The sequence below is a fragment of the Peromyscus californicus genome, unplaced genomic scaffold (assembly GCF_007827085.1).
Source record: "Peromyscus californicus insignis strain IS unplaced genomic scaffold, ASM782708v3 Scaffold_19__1_contigs__length_69161282, whole genome shotgun sequence".
NCBI lineage: Eukaryota > Metazoa > Chordata > Mammalia > Rodentia > Cricetidae > Peromyscus > Peromyscus californicus.
The window spans coordinates 34,846,608-34,863,968 of NW_026294491.1; the positions used below are offsets into that span (position 1 = coordinate 34,846,608).

Genomic DNA, 17,361 nt, shown 5'->3' on the forward strand with positions numbered 1-17,361 from the left:
AAGTTGTTCAGTCCAGACAGCTGATGAGGCTGGATGTCTCAGCTGGTCCTCATTAGAATCCTGAAGAAGCAGGCTCCAATACCAGCGAAGGACTGCCTCAACAGCAGGACAGATGGACTTACAATGAGAATGAGGACAAATAGGCAAAACCCAAAAAGCTTCCTTCTTCCATTTTTTCTATATTGGCTGCCACCCGAAGGTTTGGCCTTATTAAAGGTGGGTCTTTCTGCCTCAAATGAGCCAGTCAAGAAAAAGCCCTCAGAGACGTGCCCAGCTGCTTGCATTTTAGCTGATTACAGATGTAGTCCAGTTGTGAACCGAGATCAGCCATCACACATGCCTTTTGAAAACACATCCTGGTAATTTACCTCGTGCGCTACCTTTGTCTTTGGGTAGCATTCCTGTAAAATACAGGGCCAAGAAACAGGATTTTATCCTTTGACGGAAGTAATTTCTCACAATGCCAACCTGTTAAACATTAGGTATTTCTTTTACTGGTGGAGCAGATGGTGAACATGTATCCCAGGCTGGCCTCCAACTCTGGGTAGCCTGGGGATAGCCTGGAACTCTTAGTTCTTGCCTCCATGTCCTGAGTGCTGGGATTGTGCCAACACATCCAGTTTATGATGCTGGGGATCGAACCCAAGGCTCTGTGCATGCTAGGCAGGGGCTCAACCAACTGAGCTACATCCCAGCCCTCAGTGAATATTTCTTGATCCAAATGTTCCCTTGAAATGTATCGGCTTACTTGTTCTCTTCTGACTGACTTTGAACACACCAATAGAAGGCATGCCTGTGAACAGGGGGTAGAGATGAGGTGGGGTTTCAGTACTTGTCACACTACACACAGGCTGCCAGAATGGGAACAGAACCTGTACCCTGGGTCACTCACTGGTCTTGCCCTTCACAGCATTTATGTCACAATGGGAAGCTAAGGGCTGGGGATGTAGCTCATATGATAGAATGCTTTCCTACTATACACAAAGCTCTGGGTCCAGTCTCCCGAATTGCAATAACTGAGTATGATGGTATGCACATATAATCTTCACTCTCTGGAGGTGGAGGCATGAGAATCAGAAGTTCAGGGTCATCCTCAGCTACATACTGAGTTGAGGCTAGCTAGCTTAGGCCACCTGGGACTCTAACAAAGCAACAAATGAAACACATAGTTATGATTTGGAGAGGTAATGAAAGGAGAAATGTGAACAAAAGTCAACTCCTGGAAGAGAACGTGAAAGTAGTTTTCTAGAGGAAATCAATGGTTTCAGTGTATCGAAAATTATCTAATATTGTAAAGCTAAAAATTTAGTGTCACACTCCACACAACCAGATTTAGTAACTAAGTAGCAACAAGCAGAACTTTGCAGATAACACAAGGGGCAGGTCTGGAAAGGATTAAGGAATGTTAATCATGGGGTCTGGAGAGATGGTTGAGTTGGTGATGTGCATAGGCATGAGTACCTGAGTTTGATCCCTGGCATGCATGAAAAAGTCAGGTTTGGTGGAACCCATCTCAAATCCTAGCTCAGGGAAAAATAGAGGCAGATGGATCCCTGGAGCTTGCTGGCCGGTCAGCCAGTAGGTGAACTCTGGGTTCAGTGAGAGACTTTGTTACAAAACACAAGGTGGAGTGTGTTGTCCCATGCCTTGCATCCAAGCCCTGGGGAGGCAGAGGCAGGTGGATCTCTAGTCTACATAGCCAAGTCCCTGACCAGGGCTGCATAGAGAGACCTTTTATGTTAAATAAACAAAAAAACAAATAACAGTTGGGGAAGACACCTAACATTGATCTCTGGCCTCTATACAGGTCACACCAACTCTCTCTCTCTCTCTCTCTCTCTCTCTCTCTCTCACACACACACACACACACACACACACACACACACACACTTAAGTTAATTGTGAATGGAGACTAGAAATGTCTTATTTTTTTTTTTTTTTTGGCCTTGGTCTAACATTCCCAGAATATTTTATTTTCTTACTCATTTCTTTTCTGAATGCTTCTCAGAGCACCTTAAGCATCCATGTCTTTTGTTTCCAAGACCTTTCTCAGACTGCCAGTCAGTGCTGAGGAGATGGCCACTGTGAGATGTCACTAGGGTTGGGTGACCTTGGGATGGAAGGCAGATATGTTCTAGCTCAGGCCTGTGTCTTTCCCTTATAGGCTTGGCCAAGTGTCTCAGCTTAAGAGAGGAGCATATTTTCTTGGGGTCCAGGAATAAGTTGAGTGGGGTGTCTGTATACTGGGCAGGAAAGTTCTTTTTCCTTAGTTTTCTCATTTCATTTTCTCTTTCATTTGTTTATTTATTTATTTTTGTGTATGTTCCTGTGCATGAGTGTTCATGGGTGTGCAGGTACACCCATGTGTTCCTGTGTCCATGCATATGTACATGTGGAAGCCAGAGGTCAAACTTAGATTTCATTCCTCAGGAGCTGTCAAACTTGTTTATTTCCCCTAAACGTTTTTTTTTTTTTTTTTTTTTAAATTATGTGTATGTGTGTAGGTCTGTGTGTACATAGGTGCACATGAGTGCCGGTGCCCAAGGAGGCCAGGATCTCCCTGGAGTTGGAGGTACAGGAGGTTGTGGGCCACCTGGTGTGGGTGCTGGAGATCGAATTTGGGGCCCTTTGTAAAAACATCAAGTGCTCTTCATCACTGAGCCATCTCTCTAGCCCCTCAACCTAATTTACCGAGACAGTATGTCTCATTGGGACCTGGGGCTCTGGAATTGGGCTAGGCTTTGTTGTGGGGAGATCTGTTTGTGTTGATTGCTCCCAGGCCACCAATAGAGTTCGACCTCGGTTCTGATTATTTTAAAGGTTTATTTACTTATTTATCTTTCTAGTCCCCTTACCTTACTGTTTTGAGACGGGGTCTCTGGCTGAACTTGGAGCTTGCTGAGTTGTCTAGACTGGCTGGCCAGCACGTCCCAGGGCCCTTCCCATCACCATCTCCCCAGGGCTGTGGTTCTAGGCATGTGCCACTGGCTTTTCTTATTTTGGTTCGGGGGAATCAAGCTCAGTCCTCCTGCTTAAACAGCAAACAGTTGACTGACTGAGTCCTCTTCTTCCTAATGTTACAGCCCTCACTTTTTTTTTTTGAGACAGAGTTTCTCCATGTATCAACCCTGGCTGTCCTGGAACTCCCTTTGTAGGCCAGGCTGGCCTCTAATCCACAGAGATCCACCTGCCTCTGCCTCCCGAGAGCTGGGATTAAAGGTGGTGTGCACCACCACTGCCCAACACGAGCCCTCACTTTTAAAGAAAATTTGGCATATGCATGCATATTTGTAAGCACCATAACATTTTCCAAAACTCTTTTATTACTCTGATACATCATATATCACATAATAATCCCAAGTATGTGAATATTTATAAATATTGCTGACTCCAATTTTATATTTCATCCTTCTTGGTCTAACACTCTAGAATATGACCCATACACGACCTTCAACTTCTTCCCAATATATATGGGCAAGATTTTCCAACTCCGAGGTGTATAATGTATTTCTATTCTCCTTCCCCCAACTGACCTTGTGTTCTCCTCACTGTGAGACTCTCTATTGTGATGCTGGAGTTGATGGTGTGCAGAAGGGTAGGTTTTAATCAAAGGCTGCAGTGGGTCTCAGGTTTCCCTGTAAGTGGAGGCTGATTTCCCCCTACAGTGGGTTGGGAGGTTTGAATATGAGGAATTAGCTTTGTCTGTATCCATCTAAATGTTTTCAAAATGCATCTGTTGACTTACATCTTCCCAATCGGTATCCTCATCTTCAAAAGGGAGCTTGCTGAGGTTAAATGCTTAACCTTTGTCCCAGTTTGGTAACCTGCACAATTATATTTAGGATCAGAAGAACCTTGTCTGTTCTGTGGCCACATAGATAAGGGCTTCTTCGAATTACATCCCATCTGTACCTTGAGATGGGAATTTAATACTTCAAGCTCCTTTCTTTCCTTTCCTTTCTCTCTCTTTCTCTTCTTTTTCTTTCTTTCTTTCTTTCTTTCTTTCTTTCTTTCTTTCTCTCTCTCTCTCTCTCTCTCTCTCTCTCTCTCTCTCTCTCTCTTTCTTTCTTTCTTTCTTTCTTTCTTTCTTCGGGGCAGTCACAAACAGCCATCTCATTGTCAAAGCTTTGTAATTATCACTGTTGCCATAGCAACCACATTTTAACAGCAGCAAGAGCCCCCAAGCCTTGTTCTCTATCAGCCCCTCACACCACCACCAGGGTCACTTTGGATAATCCAGCTGCCAGTGAGCTGCATGGGTTACTGGTATACTTTTGTCCCCTGTGCGCAGTTATAGGAGTAACTCAGTCAGAATTCCTTGTCAATAAACTGTGTTTCCTGAGGTCGTTCCTCGTATCAGCCAGGGTCGTGTCCAGAACTAGAATCCATCTCAGAGTAGTTGGAAGCAACTCGATGCTGCACAGATGTAGTCAGGATCAGGGAAGCAACCATAGTCTTTTTGCTGGAATGGGGATAACAAAGTATCACAACAAACTAGACTGTTTAAGTAGAGATTTATTATCTCCTGGTTCTGTGTGTTGGAATCCCAGAATCAAGTGTCACTGGGGTCAGTTCCTTCTGAGGATGCTTCAGGCTCTCTCTGAAATCCTGGGGTTTACTTAAACTGTGACAACATTACTCTAAGCAGCACACAGTATTCTCTGTGTGTCTGAACAAACTCCCCCCTTTTATAAGAACCATCCCCCACTGGACTAAGACCCACCTTAATAACCCCACCTTAACTAATGAGATCTGCACTGATTCTATCAGTGAAGTCACAATCTGAGCTCCTGGAGGGGTAGAACTACAACCCAGGAATTCTGTGGGATACAGTCCAACCTATGAGACCACTATGGTGATTAGCATCCAGATGTGAGTGCCAGAAGGATGTGTGCACCTGTGCTATGTATTCTCCATCAGTCCTTGAGGATCCCCTTTCCTTGTTCTGTGCCTGGAAGGCTGAGAGCCATAGACTGCACCCTGCGTGTTCCTGCCTTCTGTTGGATTCTATCTGGCACAGACAGTGAGAGAGAGACAGACGAAGGAGCCTTAGAGACAGGAGAGAGGTAAGTCAGAGTAGCTTCTCTGTGTGCCTCTCGGTTTTGTTTTTGAAGATTAAAAAATATTTTAAAGGGGGCTGGAGAGATGGCTCAGAGGTTAAGAGCACTGGCTGTTCTTCCAGAGGTCCTGAGTTCAATTCCCAGCAACCACATGGGGGCTCACAACCATCTGTAATGAGATCTGGTGCCCTCTTCTGGTCTATAGGCATATGTGCAGGCAGAACACTGTATACATAATAAATAAATCAATCTTTAAAAAAATATTTTAAATGATGTGTTAATGTCTGTGTCTGTGTGTGGGTTTGTTCATGTGAATGCAGTTCCTTCAGAGGCCAGAGGAGGGTGCTGGCTGTGTGTGGGTTTGTTGATGTGAATGCAGTACCTTCAGAGGCCAGAGGAGGGTGCTGGCTGGGTTTGTTCATGTGAGTGCAGTGCCTGTAGAAGCCAGAAGAGGATGTTAGACAGACCCTCTAGCTCTCTGGAGTGCCGGGACCCAAACTTCAAGAATGAGGCCAGTCTGGTCTCCAAAGCAAGTTCCAGGAAAGGCGCAAAGTTACACAGAGAAACCCTGTCTGGAAAAACCAAAAAAAACAAACAACAACAACAAAAAAAACCAAAAAAACCCAAAAACAACAACAACAACAAAAAAAAACAACAACAAAAAAACCAGTAGTCTTGCTCCTAACCACTGAGCCATCTTTCCAGCCCCTGCTTCTCTTACTTCTATTTAACATCTGACAGGGAAGCGTTTAATAATTACAACGTAAGTGACTGTAGATGGGTCAGGAGAGTTTACTTTCAAGAGGAACAGTTGATGGTCATTGGGTGTGTGTATCATATCTTGTCTGGTTTTGCTGCTATAACAGAATACCTCAGCTGGAATAATTTATAAAGAATAGAAGTTTATTTGTCTCATCGTTCTGGAGCCTGGGGCATCAGGAGCCTTTAGGCTTGACTTTGTGGCAAGCCCATATATAATCTTTTAAGTTCAAGTCTAGCAAAAGCTGTTCTCTAGAGCTTTCTCAACCTGGTCCCCTAGGACCTGAACATGGGATTTGTGCATGTCCAGTGTCCTCAGTCCACATCACTCTTCTGTGTCTGTTTTTCCTTCTGTCAATCTTTAGAGCAGGTGTTGTCTAACAGTTTCCATCAAGATGGAAACATTCTATCCTGCAGGGAAGCTCCTTAAGCAGGAAAGTAAACAAATGGCTTCAGGAAGTCCCTGAAACTGACCAGAGTCACTAGGCTCCTCCCTGCCAGAGTAGCAATAAAAGCCAAGAGTCCCCTCCTACACAGTAGAGCTAAACTGCAAAGAAGATGCTAAAATCAGACCAGGTGTCTGGAAGAAGCAGGAACCAGCTGAGCTGCCCGGAAGAGATTAGACCAACTGAGGCACCTAGGAAGGACCCTCTGCAACCTGTTAAGCTGCCTGCAGGCTGTGCAGTGTGCTCCAGGTTCCCAGCTTTGTGAGCTGTCACCTATGCTGGGGTGGGCTTTGGTGATATAGCTGTCTTTGAGTCATTTCTGGTCCTGTAAGTAGACCCTCACATATATTCCTGTAAATAACTCATTGGTTAACCAAGTTGGACTTCGGTGGTATATGTACTTTGGTCTGTCATGGGATCCCTACCTGGGGGTGACTCGAGGTGTGTGTTGCATCTCCCCAGGAAAAGCTTTGTCAAACAACAGTGGGCTAATATCCAGCTCTTTTCTATGACTCCCGCCTGCTGTGCTTCTGAGAGCAAACCGTGAATGTTTCTCGAAGGAATGTTTTCTTGCCACCCATCCCTGACTCTTTTGACTCTGGTGTGGCTCTATGCCTGTGATTATGGCTTGCAGACTTCCTGTTGTATTCAGAAGATGGTTCTCTGGGACTGGCCACCGTACCAGCTTGCTTTCTTTCCTTTCTCTTTCCTTCTTTCTCTCTGTATTAATTTTTTTGTTGGTCGGCAGAGAAATGGGTTTCATGGTAACATTTTCATACAACATTACTTTAAACTTTGCTTTTTCACCCCCCCCCCCCCCCCCCCCCCCCCCCCCCCCCCCCCCCCGCACTGTTCTCCCCCCTTCCCTGCCCATACACTACCTTTTTCTTTCTACAGGGCTCCGGTCTGAGGGATCTGATCAGTTTCTGATCTGCCCCTGGACAGGTTCCTCAGCATCTACTTTTCAGTCCTGTCCTAGGTAACAACCACATTTTGTCCCTTTGTCAAAAGCCAGGGACTAAGAGAACCTTTTCCCTCTCTGTGGCTAGGATATTGGATCTAACTGCCTCCCTGTGGAGAGAGCACTTAGATCCCTCCTCCTCAGCCCTTTCAAGGACAGCTACCTATTGTGGAGCGCTGTCACATGGTGTGAGTGGCTTTCCCTTGCGCCCCTAGGCTCCAACCCACCAAGGTCACTCCCACCATTTTACAAAACCTATTTCTACAAGAGGAAATATTTATTTAAAACCCTGTGTCTGCAGCCAGGTGGTGGTGGCACACACCTTTAATCCCAGCACTTGGGAGGCAGAGACAGGTGGATCTCAAGGCCAGCCTGAGCTACAGAGTGAGTGAGTGCCAGGAAAGGCACAAAGCTACACAGAGAAACCCTGTCTTGAAAAACCAAACCAAACCAACCAACCAACCAACCAACAAACAAAACCCCCTGTGTCTGCATGCCCCGTGGCTTCGCATTACTATTACCTGCTCCATGTGTTCTAGTGTTTTAGTTTTCTCAGAATAGACACAAGGGCTTTATTTCTGTGGTGAGGACCCCCAAGATGACTCTCATAGTGTTGTCTACCTTCTATGCCTCTGGAGGATCATTGTCAGTGTTCAGTATGGTCTGCTGCTTGTTCAGGTTCCTACATTTCTACCTCGCCCACAGCTCAGTTGGAGTCTTACAAAAGCATGAAAAATGTGCTGTAAGAGAAATAATAAATGGGGGCTGTCAAGACGACTTCTGCTGTCAAGCCTGACACCCTAAGTTCAATCCCCAGGATCCATATAGTGGAAGCAAAGAACTGTCTCCTGAAAGTTGTCTTCTGACTTCTTCCACCTACCAAACTGGCTCTCTTGAACCACTACCCTCCAAATAAATGAAATGTAATAAAGAAGAAATGGTAAACGTTTGAATTAATGGGAAAGCAATTTCTCTGATCCTATCCTCATATCCTGTACACAGGTACTAAAATATGTAGTACTCTGTATGTAGTTATTATGTGTCAATTAAAAAAAAATAAAGAACACAGTATTTAAAGAATCCAAAATATAACGGTTTCCAAATTTTAGTGTTAGCTTATGGTTATTTGAAGCTCAAACACACTCGAGTTTACTGGAGTGCTTTGTACTCCCCAAGGTTAATGAAGACTTTGGGTTGGACAACCTGCAGCTTGGATAAGAAGATTCCTTTTTTCCCCTCTCGTTCCTTCATCCACCTCTTAGAACCAGGAATGCGGAGACAACTCGCGCTATTGCTTTGCTTCCTCCCAGGAAGGAGGGGATTCGAGACTCGGCGCGTCCCTGACGGGAGGGAGGGGACCTGGCGGTGGTTACGATTTCCTCCCGCCACTCCGGAACCCTGCCCGGGAGCGGCTGGGACGAGGAAACCAGGGAGGCGCCACGGGAGCCTCGGGGGCGGGTGGAGGGCGTGACTTCAGGGAGGTGGGCGGGGTTGAGGCTGGCTGGGCGGGGCGGGGCTTAGTCGGGGCGGGGCCACGGCGGGCAGCGCGGGGTGATCCTGGCGAGCTGTGGTCTCCGCGCTCCGGGACTCGGCTAGGCGCTCGGGCTGCCGTCCTCGCGCGCAGTCCCCCCCCCCGCCGTCTCTTTCCAAGCGGGCTCGGCCCGGTGCGGCCGGCGGCTGGGGCGATGTGAACCGGGGCCCGCGGGCGCGGCAGGTTCGCCGCGATGTGGCTCAAGCCCGAGGAGGTGCTGCTCAAGAACGCGCTGAAGCTCTGGGTGACCCAGAAGAGCAGCTGCTACTTCGTCTTGCAGCGGCGCCGCGGGCACGGCGAGGGGGGCGGCCGCCTCACGGGTAAGGGGACGCGCGCGGAGGCTCGGCCCGCCTTCTGTCCCTGCTGCCTGGCCGCGTCGCAGGTGGGGTTTCGGTGGCAGCCGCCGAGGCCAGGACGGCCCTGCCTTATGGCTTGTTTTCCTTTTTCTCCTGCGTGTCTCACGCGAGCTCTGGTCGGGCTTGGAGGAGCTCGGGGACCCACGGGCCGGGAGAGGCAGGTGCACCTGGATGTGACCTGGCTCGTGAACGCTGGCGACACGGCTTCTAGAGCTTGCCACAAGGCAGCGGGATCGGGGCGCCCTAGGGCCCCGCCAGGTGACAGAAGGGTGCGCCCAGGCAGGCCCGGACTTGACCATCTGGACGCAGCTGTGGCTCCAGGTGGTGTTGCAGCTGGGGACCTAAGGCCAGACCTTAGCGAGGCTCGAGAGATCCCAGACTTTCTGGCTCAAGAGGAAGGGGCTGTCTTCACTCCGAGGGGAAACTGAGGCCACTATAAGCTTGTAATTGGAGTAGTGAAGTTAAGCATGCCAGTTCTGTGTCTCCTTCCAGTGTTTTCTGAAGCACAATAGGTCAAAAACCCAAGGCTTTGAAGTTGCCCAAAACAAGGCGTTTTCCCCTCCTAAAAGTTACAACTCAGAGCTTTTAGAAAATGGGACCAGTTTTCATTAGCTAGAGCGCCCATTCAATCAGAGAAGGAGGATTGCGGTATTGTTATCTAGGGGATGGAAATGCATCCTTTGGATAAGGAGCCCGGATAACAGGGATCTTAGATGATGGTCCTTTCACAACCTTCTGCTGAACGACACTGAAGAAGTCAAAGGACCAGAACTGTGTGCTCAGATTAATTGTTGGTGACTGTCTGCCCTTGGGCCAGTCTGGGGAAGGACCTTTGGGAGTAGAGTGTGATTGGAGAAACTGAGAAATATGCCCCTAAAACCACATAACAAAGGGCAATATATTTTAGTTTCAGGGCAATATATTTTAGCTTGTGGATTTGGGGATGGGGTTGGGGATGTCCATAGTGACAACATCTTTCCTGAAACCTCAGGAGTGGGTAGGGGATGGCAGAGTTCTGGTTGAAAGGGGTAGTGGGCAGTAGAGGGTTCTGGATGTGGCAGTTGGGTGGCCATTAGTCCCCCTGAGCAGCAGGGACAACTTCTGCAGCAGGTGGGCTTTACGGGAAAGAGTTATGGTATGAGGCCAGAGGCCACTGGGCCTTTTGTGAGCCCCTAAGCAGCAGTGGTGGGGTTTAGTGTTGGAATGGGGAACAAGAACTCGGTAGCATCCTGCAAAGTGCAGCAGAGGCCAAGAGTCCACAACACTGAGGACCGTGGCTTAGTTTATGGTGGATTAAAGCAGAGTATCTGGTAAGTGGTCTCCTGTTGCAGAGGGTGACCGTAGGTAGGGCAGGACACTTGTGAACTAGGAAGCATGAGGACAGTTTGTTCCTCCAAACACTTTCTGCCCTGCCCACCCACCCACTTAATCCACTGACTCTGTAGGGTGTTTGATGTATTGCCTTGGGAAAAAAAAAAAAAAGTGGAGCAGGTAAGGGCCGGCAGCCTTCGGCTGATTCTCCATCTAGCAGGGTCCAGGCATGGAGGGCAGAGCTGCCCCTCAGTGCTGGGCGGAGCTTCAGGGAGTTTATGACTCAGATGTCCAGAGTCCGTTTGTATTGACTTCAGAGTGCTGTGGACTCCTTCCTGCTGCAGGTCCTGTGTTGTAATACCTGTGGCTTTGGTCCTCCCTGGTGTTTCCTTTGTCTCCATCTTGAGAATGTGCAGAAACTTCCCTCTCTTCTTGTCTTTGAGATACAGTCTAAAATATATAGCCCAGGCTGGCCTCTGATTCATACTCCTCTTGCCTCAGCTTCTGGGGGACTGGGATTCCAGGCACATGCCTCCATGCCCAAATGAGACATTTCTTTTTTTCTTTCTTTCTTTTTTTTTTTTTTTTCTCTCAAGATAGGATTTCTTTGTGTAGCTTTGCACCTTTCCTGGAACTCGCTTTGTAGACCAGGCTGGCCTCGAAATCACAGTGATCTGCCTGCCTCTACCTCCCGAGTGCTGGGATTAAAGGTGTGCACCACCACTGCCCGGCGAGAAATTTCTTAAAGGCAGCAAATAAGTGGACCAAAAGGAGAAAGCCGACCAAGAGAAGGTACTCCATTTTTGAGACACCCAGGATCTCTTGTTTTGGTTGTGCCAGGGTGACATGTCCTTTGCAGCCTGACTCCTGACCTTTGAACATTTATTTAGCAATCTAGACTTAGTGGATTGCCCTTGAGCTTGTCTTCACCCAGCCACGTAGGAATGTGGTAGAGTCAGGACCGACGAGGCACTGGGCAGCTCCGGTCTGGCAACTGTGAGAAGACAGAAGTGCAGTTGGCAGGTTTTTAGCAATGTAAGAGTTTATGGTTTACATTGTGTTTAAAGGAAATAATAGGGGCTAAAATGATGAGTAGACTAGCTGACAGGTCAGAAATAAAGGAGAGCATACAGTAGTCTTTTCCTTTTGTGCTTAATTTTTATTAGATACTAGTTTAGGCATACAAAGGTCCAAAGGTTAAAATAATTTGGACTGCCCATTTTCAGAAACACAAGTTTTTGTCAGAGGGTTATAATTTATCTTCTTACCTATGCATGCGCGTATGCACATACGCACACACGCATGCACACACGCACGCACTCACTCATGCACTCACTCACTCACCTACCTTCACTCCTTATACACACCTGCAATTTTTTTTTTTTTGTCAGAACTGAGGACCGAACCCAGGGCCTTGCACTTGCTAGGCAAGTGCTCTACCACTGAGCTAAATCCCCAACCCCCTGCATTTTTTTTTCTCCCTAACTTTCTAATTCTGTCTTAGTTGCTTTTCTACTGCTGTGACAAAACACCATGACCCAGGCAGCTGATAGAAGAAACTGTTTATTGGGGGCTTACAGTTTCAGAGAATGAGTCAGTGACCATCTTGGTGGAGAGCATGGCAGCAGGCAGACAGGCATGAGGCAGGCATGGCACTGGAGCAGTAGCTGAGAGCTCACACCATGGGATAATAACTAGAAGGGGGGGAGAGAGAGAGAGAAAGAGAGAGAGAGAGAGAGAGAGAGAGAGAGAGAGAGAGAGAGAGAGAGAGAGAACTAGGAATAGCTTGAGCTTTTGAAACCTCAAAGCCCACCCCCAGTGACACACCTCTTCCAACAAGGCCACACCTCCTAATCCTTCCCAAACAGTTCTACCAACTGGGGGCCAAGCATTTAAATATTTGAGGCGATGGAGGCCATTTTCATTCAAATTACCACATTCTCTCATGTAATGTACTTCTGTTTTTCTTTTAAAAAAATATTTATTTCAGGTGCATTGGTGTTTTACCTGCATGTATGCCTGTGTGAGGGTGTTGGATACCCTGGAAGTGGAGTTATAGACATTTGTAAGCTGTAGGTGATGGGAATTGAACCCGGGTCCTCTGGAAGAGCAGCTAGTGCTCTTAACCTCTAAGCCATCTCTCTGGCACCCTAGATGTTTTTTTCTTTCTTTCTTTCTTTCTTTCTTTCTTTCTTTCTTTCTTTCTTTCTTTCTTTCTTTCTCTCTCTCTCTCTCTCTCTCTCTCTCTCTCTCTCTCTCTCTCTCTCTCTCTTTCTTTTTAGTTAAATTGCCTGTTTATAAGGGTAGGTGTTTTACCTTTGATGGTGCTTGGTACAGACTGTAGGCTCAGTAAACATTTGTAAAGGGACTAGGTAGATGAAAACACATATGAATGAGCCTCCTTTTTGGGGTGCAAGTTGGGTGTAGGCCAAGTGACCCAGGCTAAGCTGATCCTATGGGTTTGTAGCCTTTCCTACCTCTTCTGGACTTCCTGTTTACTTGCCAGTCTGACCACTGTGGGAAGCTGCAATGGGTGGATGAATGTTGTGCCCTCCTCCTCTTCCTCCTCTCTCACCCCCTTTATTTTTGTAGCTCCTGCTTTGGGGACCGGGAAGGACCATGGTACTGACTTCTCAGGTGGCCAGCAAGGGTGGGTAAGATGGAACTGTCCTTACCACCTCCTGAGACCCATTTCTTTTCTTTTCTTTTCTTTTTTTTTTGTTGTTGTTCTTTTTTCGAGACAGGATTTCTCTGTGAAACAGTCCTGGCTGTGGGCTGTCCTGGAACTCTGTAGACCAGGCTGGCCTCGAACTCACAAAGATCTGCCTGGGATTAAAGGTGTGTGCCACCACCGCCCGGCCCCCATTTCTCTTTAAGAGAGGGTTTGCTGAAATATGAAATCCTGGACTCTGGGAAATCTGGGTAGCCATCATGTCAGGTTAGAACATGATGAGTTCAGTATCATGAGATGTTTCCTAAGCTCTGCAGACAGAAGTGGTTTTGCCACCCTGGGACAGATGTGGACTTAGACAGTGTTCACTTGGATACAGTCTCCAGCTCATGGGAATATTGCTTATGAAAGTTCAGTCTACCCTGGGAGAACAAAGAGCCAGCAAGTGAGCATGTGGGAGGCAGTGGACAGAGAGAGCATACACCATCTCTGCCCCCTCCCCCAGGTCTCTGTGAAACCCTTAAAGCAGTAGGGATAAATGTAACTCTAAAGTTCAGGCATCCTAGACTAGATGGGCCCCTCCGAAGGAGATTGCTTTAATGCTTGGTGTTTGATTCTGTCCACTTCTCTAATAATCTTACAATTATTGTCTTAAAGAGCCTGGCTATGATAAACTTAGAACTTGAATAAGTTATTGATGTTTTCTGGTTTGCAGAGTGCTGACCATAGCCCCTGTTCACATTAATGCATTTCTAATTATCTAAAGAGGATCAGGGAGAGGAGTAAGGGATAGTGGAACACGGTGGTTAATATTGGCTTTGGAGTCAGGATTAAGTATGCTGGGTACCAGTGTGTGTGTGTGTGGGGGGGGGGCGGAGGGCTGAGCTTTGATTATCCAGTCCGAAGAGCCAGAGTCGTAACTCGGAGTTAAAGAGGAGCAATGCTGAAGTTGCTTTGGAGGTCAGAAGTGGTTCCACACTAGCTGTTCTCGCCTGCATTTCTACCAGCACAAGGCTTCCCACAAAAGTGTTAGAATTCAGTGAGATAATTAATTACACTTCCTCACCCTTAGCACCTAGTAGGTTGGGGGAAAAGAAAGGAAAGAGTGACATTGAAAGAAACTTGAGTACTGTGAGGGCTTCTGAGAATAAGTGCATAAAGAAGTTTGTACTGTTGTGAGAGATGTCGCACTGGCTTGGAACTCACTTCTGTAGTCCAAGCTGGCCTAGGTCTTGAAGCAGTCTTCCCGCTTCAGCCGCTCAAGGGCTGGGGTTACCAGTGTGAGCCACCATGCCTGGTTTCCTAAATGCAATTTAAAAACGGACACATTAAAAGCATTGCTGGGCAAAGTATTGCCCATTGGCAATGGAAAGGCACTTCGCAGCCTGTGGTGGTTCATACAGGTAATCCCCATACCAGAGAGAGTGAGGCAGGAGCCTTGTTATGTCTTTGAGGATAGCCCAGGCTAAGAAGTGGGTGGTATCCAATGTGGGCAAGAGTCAGACTTTGCCTTAAAACAAAACACCAAAGCAAAACAACAATAGAGAAGGAAAAGGCATTTTTCCAAGATTCAGTACGGGGCTTCTTAATCACATACACAAAACCTTTCACCTTGCTTGCATCCTTTTGTGGAGTGTGTTGGCCATTTGGGCATGAGTGAAGCCAAGCATGCTGTGCCTTTTTTTGGCTAGTGTCATGGCTAGTTTCAATTCTCAACTTGACACAACTTAGAATTATCTGAAAGAGAGTCCTTTTTATTTTTAATTTTTTAAAAATTTATTATTTTGTGTGTATGAGTGTTTTGACTATATGTATGTCTGTATACCCGAAGAGGTGGTAAGTCTCCATGTGAGTGCTGGGAATCGAACCTGGGTCCTTTGCAAGAACAAGTGCTCTTAACCACTGAGCTCACTCTTCAGCCTCTGGAAGAGGGTCTCGATGAGGGATTGTCTAGATCAGGCCAATGGGCATACATGTGAGGGGTTTTTTGTACTTGTTAATGGAAGTTGGAAGAACGCCCTGAATGTGGGTGGCACTGTTTGGAGGGCAGGATCCTTCATGGTAAAAGTGTGCAAAAAAAGCAAACTAAGAATAGAGTAGCATGCCTACGTTTGTTTTCTCTCTGCTATTGCTTGTGGACTAAGGGCTGCAAGGTCCTGCCCTGGTGTCCTGCAGTGATGTACTGTAACCTGCAATTATAAGGCCTTCTTCCTCCTCTAAGTTGTTTTGGTCAGACTATTTTATCACGGTCCAGAAATGGAACTAGGGCAGCAGGAATGTCTGGTATTGGCTGGGGGCCCACTCAGGTAACTGGATTTGTTGGTGGTTTTTGTTTCCAAGGAAAATCTTCGGCTGAGCAGGGCAGCTTGTGGCACTGTGTAGGTGCCTCTGTGTTGCTTCTAGAGTCTTACTGCTTTGGTCTTTTCCCCCAAAAATACCATTAAGAAAGAAACCATGGCCGGGCAGTGATGCCGCACGCCTTTAATCCCAGCACTCGGGAAGCAGAGCCAGGCAGATCTTTGTGAGTTCGAGGCCAGCCTGGTCTACAGAGCGAGATCCAGGAAAGGCGCAAAACTACACGGAGAAACCCTGTCTCGAAAAACCAAAAAAGAAAGAAATCATAAATAAAGGGAGTAGTTTGAATTGGCGCACAGATCTGAAAAACAACGGGAGTGAAATAATGGATACAATCCTGGGGGCTGATAAGCCATTAACAGAAAACGTGGTGGTTTCTAAGAATTGTCCTTATTGGGGCACAGTAAGAGCAAGTGCTACAGTGAGGTGATCAAAGCCATTCTTGGTGGCACTCACTCCAGAACGTGGACGGAGTGAAGCCTGTGAGTGGTGGGTCGTGAGCCTCCAGCCACTGGAAACGCCTAAGGAAGAGTGACTGTGACGTGGGTGGCCCATAGCTTTAAGAAAGCGAATTCATAGCAGGGAAGGGCAAGGATTTTATGTTCTTGACCGGGTGTTCTGTGGCATTGAGGAAGGGAGGAACTTACTGAAAGTTAAAAGTAGCAAGTGCCATAGATAACACTTTAAGGTAAGTTTCCCCCATGTGTATAAACCGTTCAAGTGTATCAAAAAGTAGCCTGAGCAGGTTTTCATTGTTCTGAATTGTGGGTGTTTCGCCTTTGCTAAGTCCTGGGACTTCTCCCCCTTCTGCTCTTACCCATGGACCGAGGCAGTCATCTCTGCCTGGACCTTTGCTACAGGCTGTCCCCACTGGCTTCTTCTGCTCCAAGCCCCTCACCCACCCCGCTTCGTGCTTTTTTTCTTGTCACCCTGAATTCCATTTCCTGGAAGTGTAGGACCTGCCCCTTCCCCTTTGGTCTTGAACTTCATCTACTTCCTACCTGTGCCACATCTGAGCTCCTGGTAGCTCCAGTCATCTAGCGCGTGAACTGTAGCGGGGGTAGAGGGGTGGGGGGAGTAGTCCTTGTTCCTCTGCTGGACTCTATCTAGCTGGAGTGGTTCTTGCCTTTGGAACATGCTTGGTAAATAGTTGTTGAGTGAATGGGCACCCAGGCAGATCTGAGATGGGAGCCTGTGAGTTTGACCCTGGAAATGGAAATTCTGCATGTTTTGAACATAGGAGTGAGGAACAGAGCATTGCTTCTCACTTCTAATGCCAGTGTGGTGTGCTGGAAGGACAGACAGGCAATTGAGTGTTGGTGGTGCCCGCTGTTGGAACTACCCATGGGTAACCTTACAGAAACGATTCTGAGCCACATGTAGCTCCCAGCTTGGTAGCAGCTACTTAACTCAGCTCTGTGAACTCCAGCCGTTTGTTGAATGCTTGTGGGGCGCTACCAGTCTACTGGATTTTTAACTTTTTTTTTTCTACTTCCAGAGATCTGCTTTTCACAAAGGAAAAATTAACAAAATAAACACCGTAGCCGGGCAGCAGTGGCACACACCTTTAATCCCAGCACTCAGGAGGCAGAGCCAGGTGGATCTCTGTGAGTTTGAGGCCAGCCTGGTCTACAGAGCGAGATCCAGGACAGGCACCAAAACTACGTAGAGAAACACTGTCTCGAAAAAAACCAAACAAACAACAAAATAAACACCCTTACTCTGTTCTTCCTAAGAAAGATGCATATCGTGCACCATCCTGCGTATGAAACCTGTGTAAAATCCTGTGTATGATGTAAACATAAAGAATAAGCCATAGAATTAACCCTGTGCACTGGTTAGCAGCAGGCTTCATTGGCGCCCCCTCAACCCCCAATCCCCTGTGGTAACCTCTGCCCTGATTTCTGTGCC

The 17,361-nt window shown here is 47.2% G+C and overlaps 1 protein-coding gene across 4 annotated transcripts in view; it reads left to right on the forward strand.

The window, feature by feature from the left end:
• The window catches only part of Tbc1d8 (TBC1 domain family member 8), a 134,328-nt gene that overhangs the window by 12,089 nt on the left and 104,878 nt on the right, over nucleotides 1–17,361 (forward strand). For 3 of the 4 annotated variants that reach the window (XM_052745071.1, XM_052745073.1, XM_052745074.1), the window contains exon 1: nucleotides 8,764–9,077. The exons of the other annotated variant lie outside the window; for it this stretch is intronic. In XM_052745071.1, coding sequence (XP_052601031.1) covers nucleotides 8,951–9,077 — 127 coding nt within the window. In that variant the 5' untranslated portion in view covers nucleotides 8,764–8,950. Of the gene's footprint in view, nucleotides 1–8,763; nucleotides 9,078–17,361 lie in introns of those variants that run through there. 4 annotated transcript variants of the gene reach the window in all.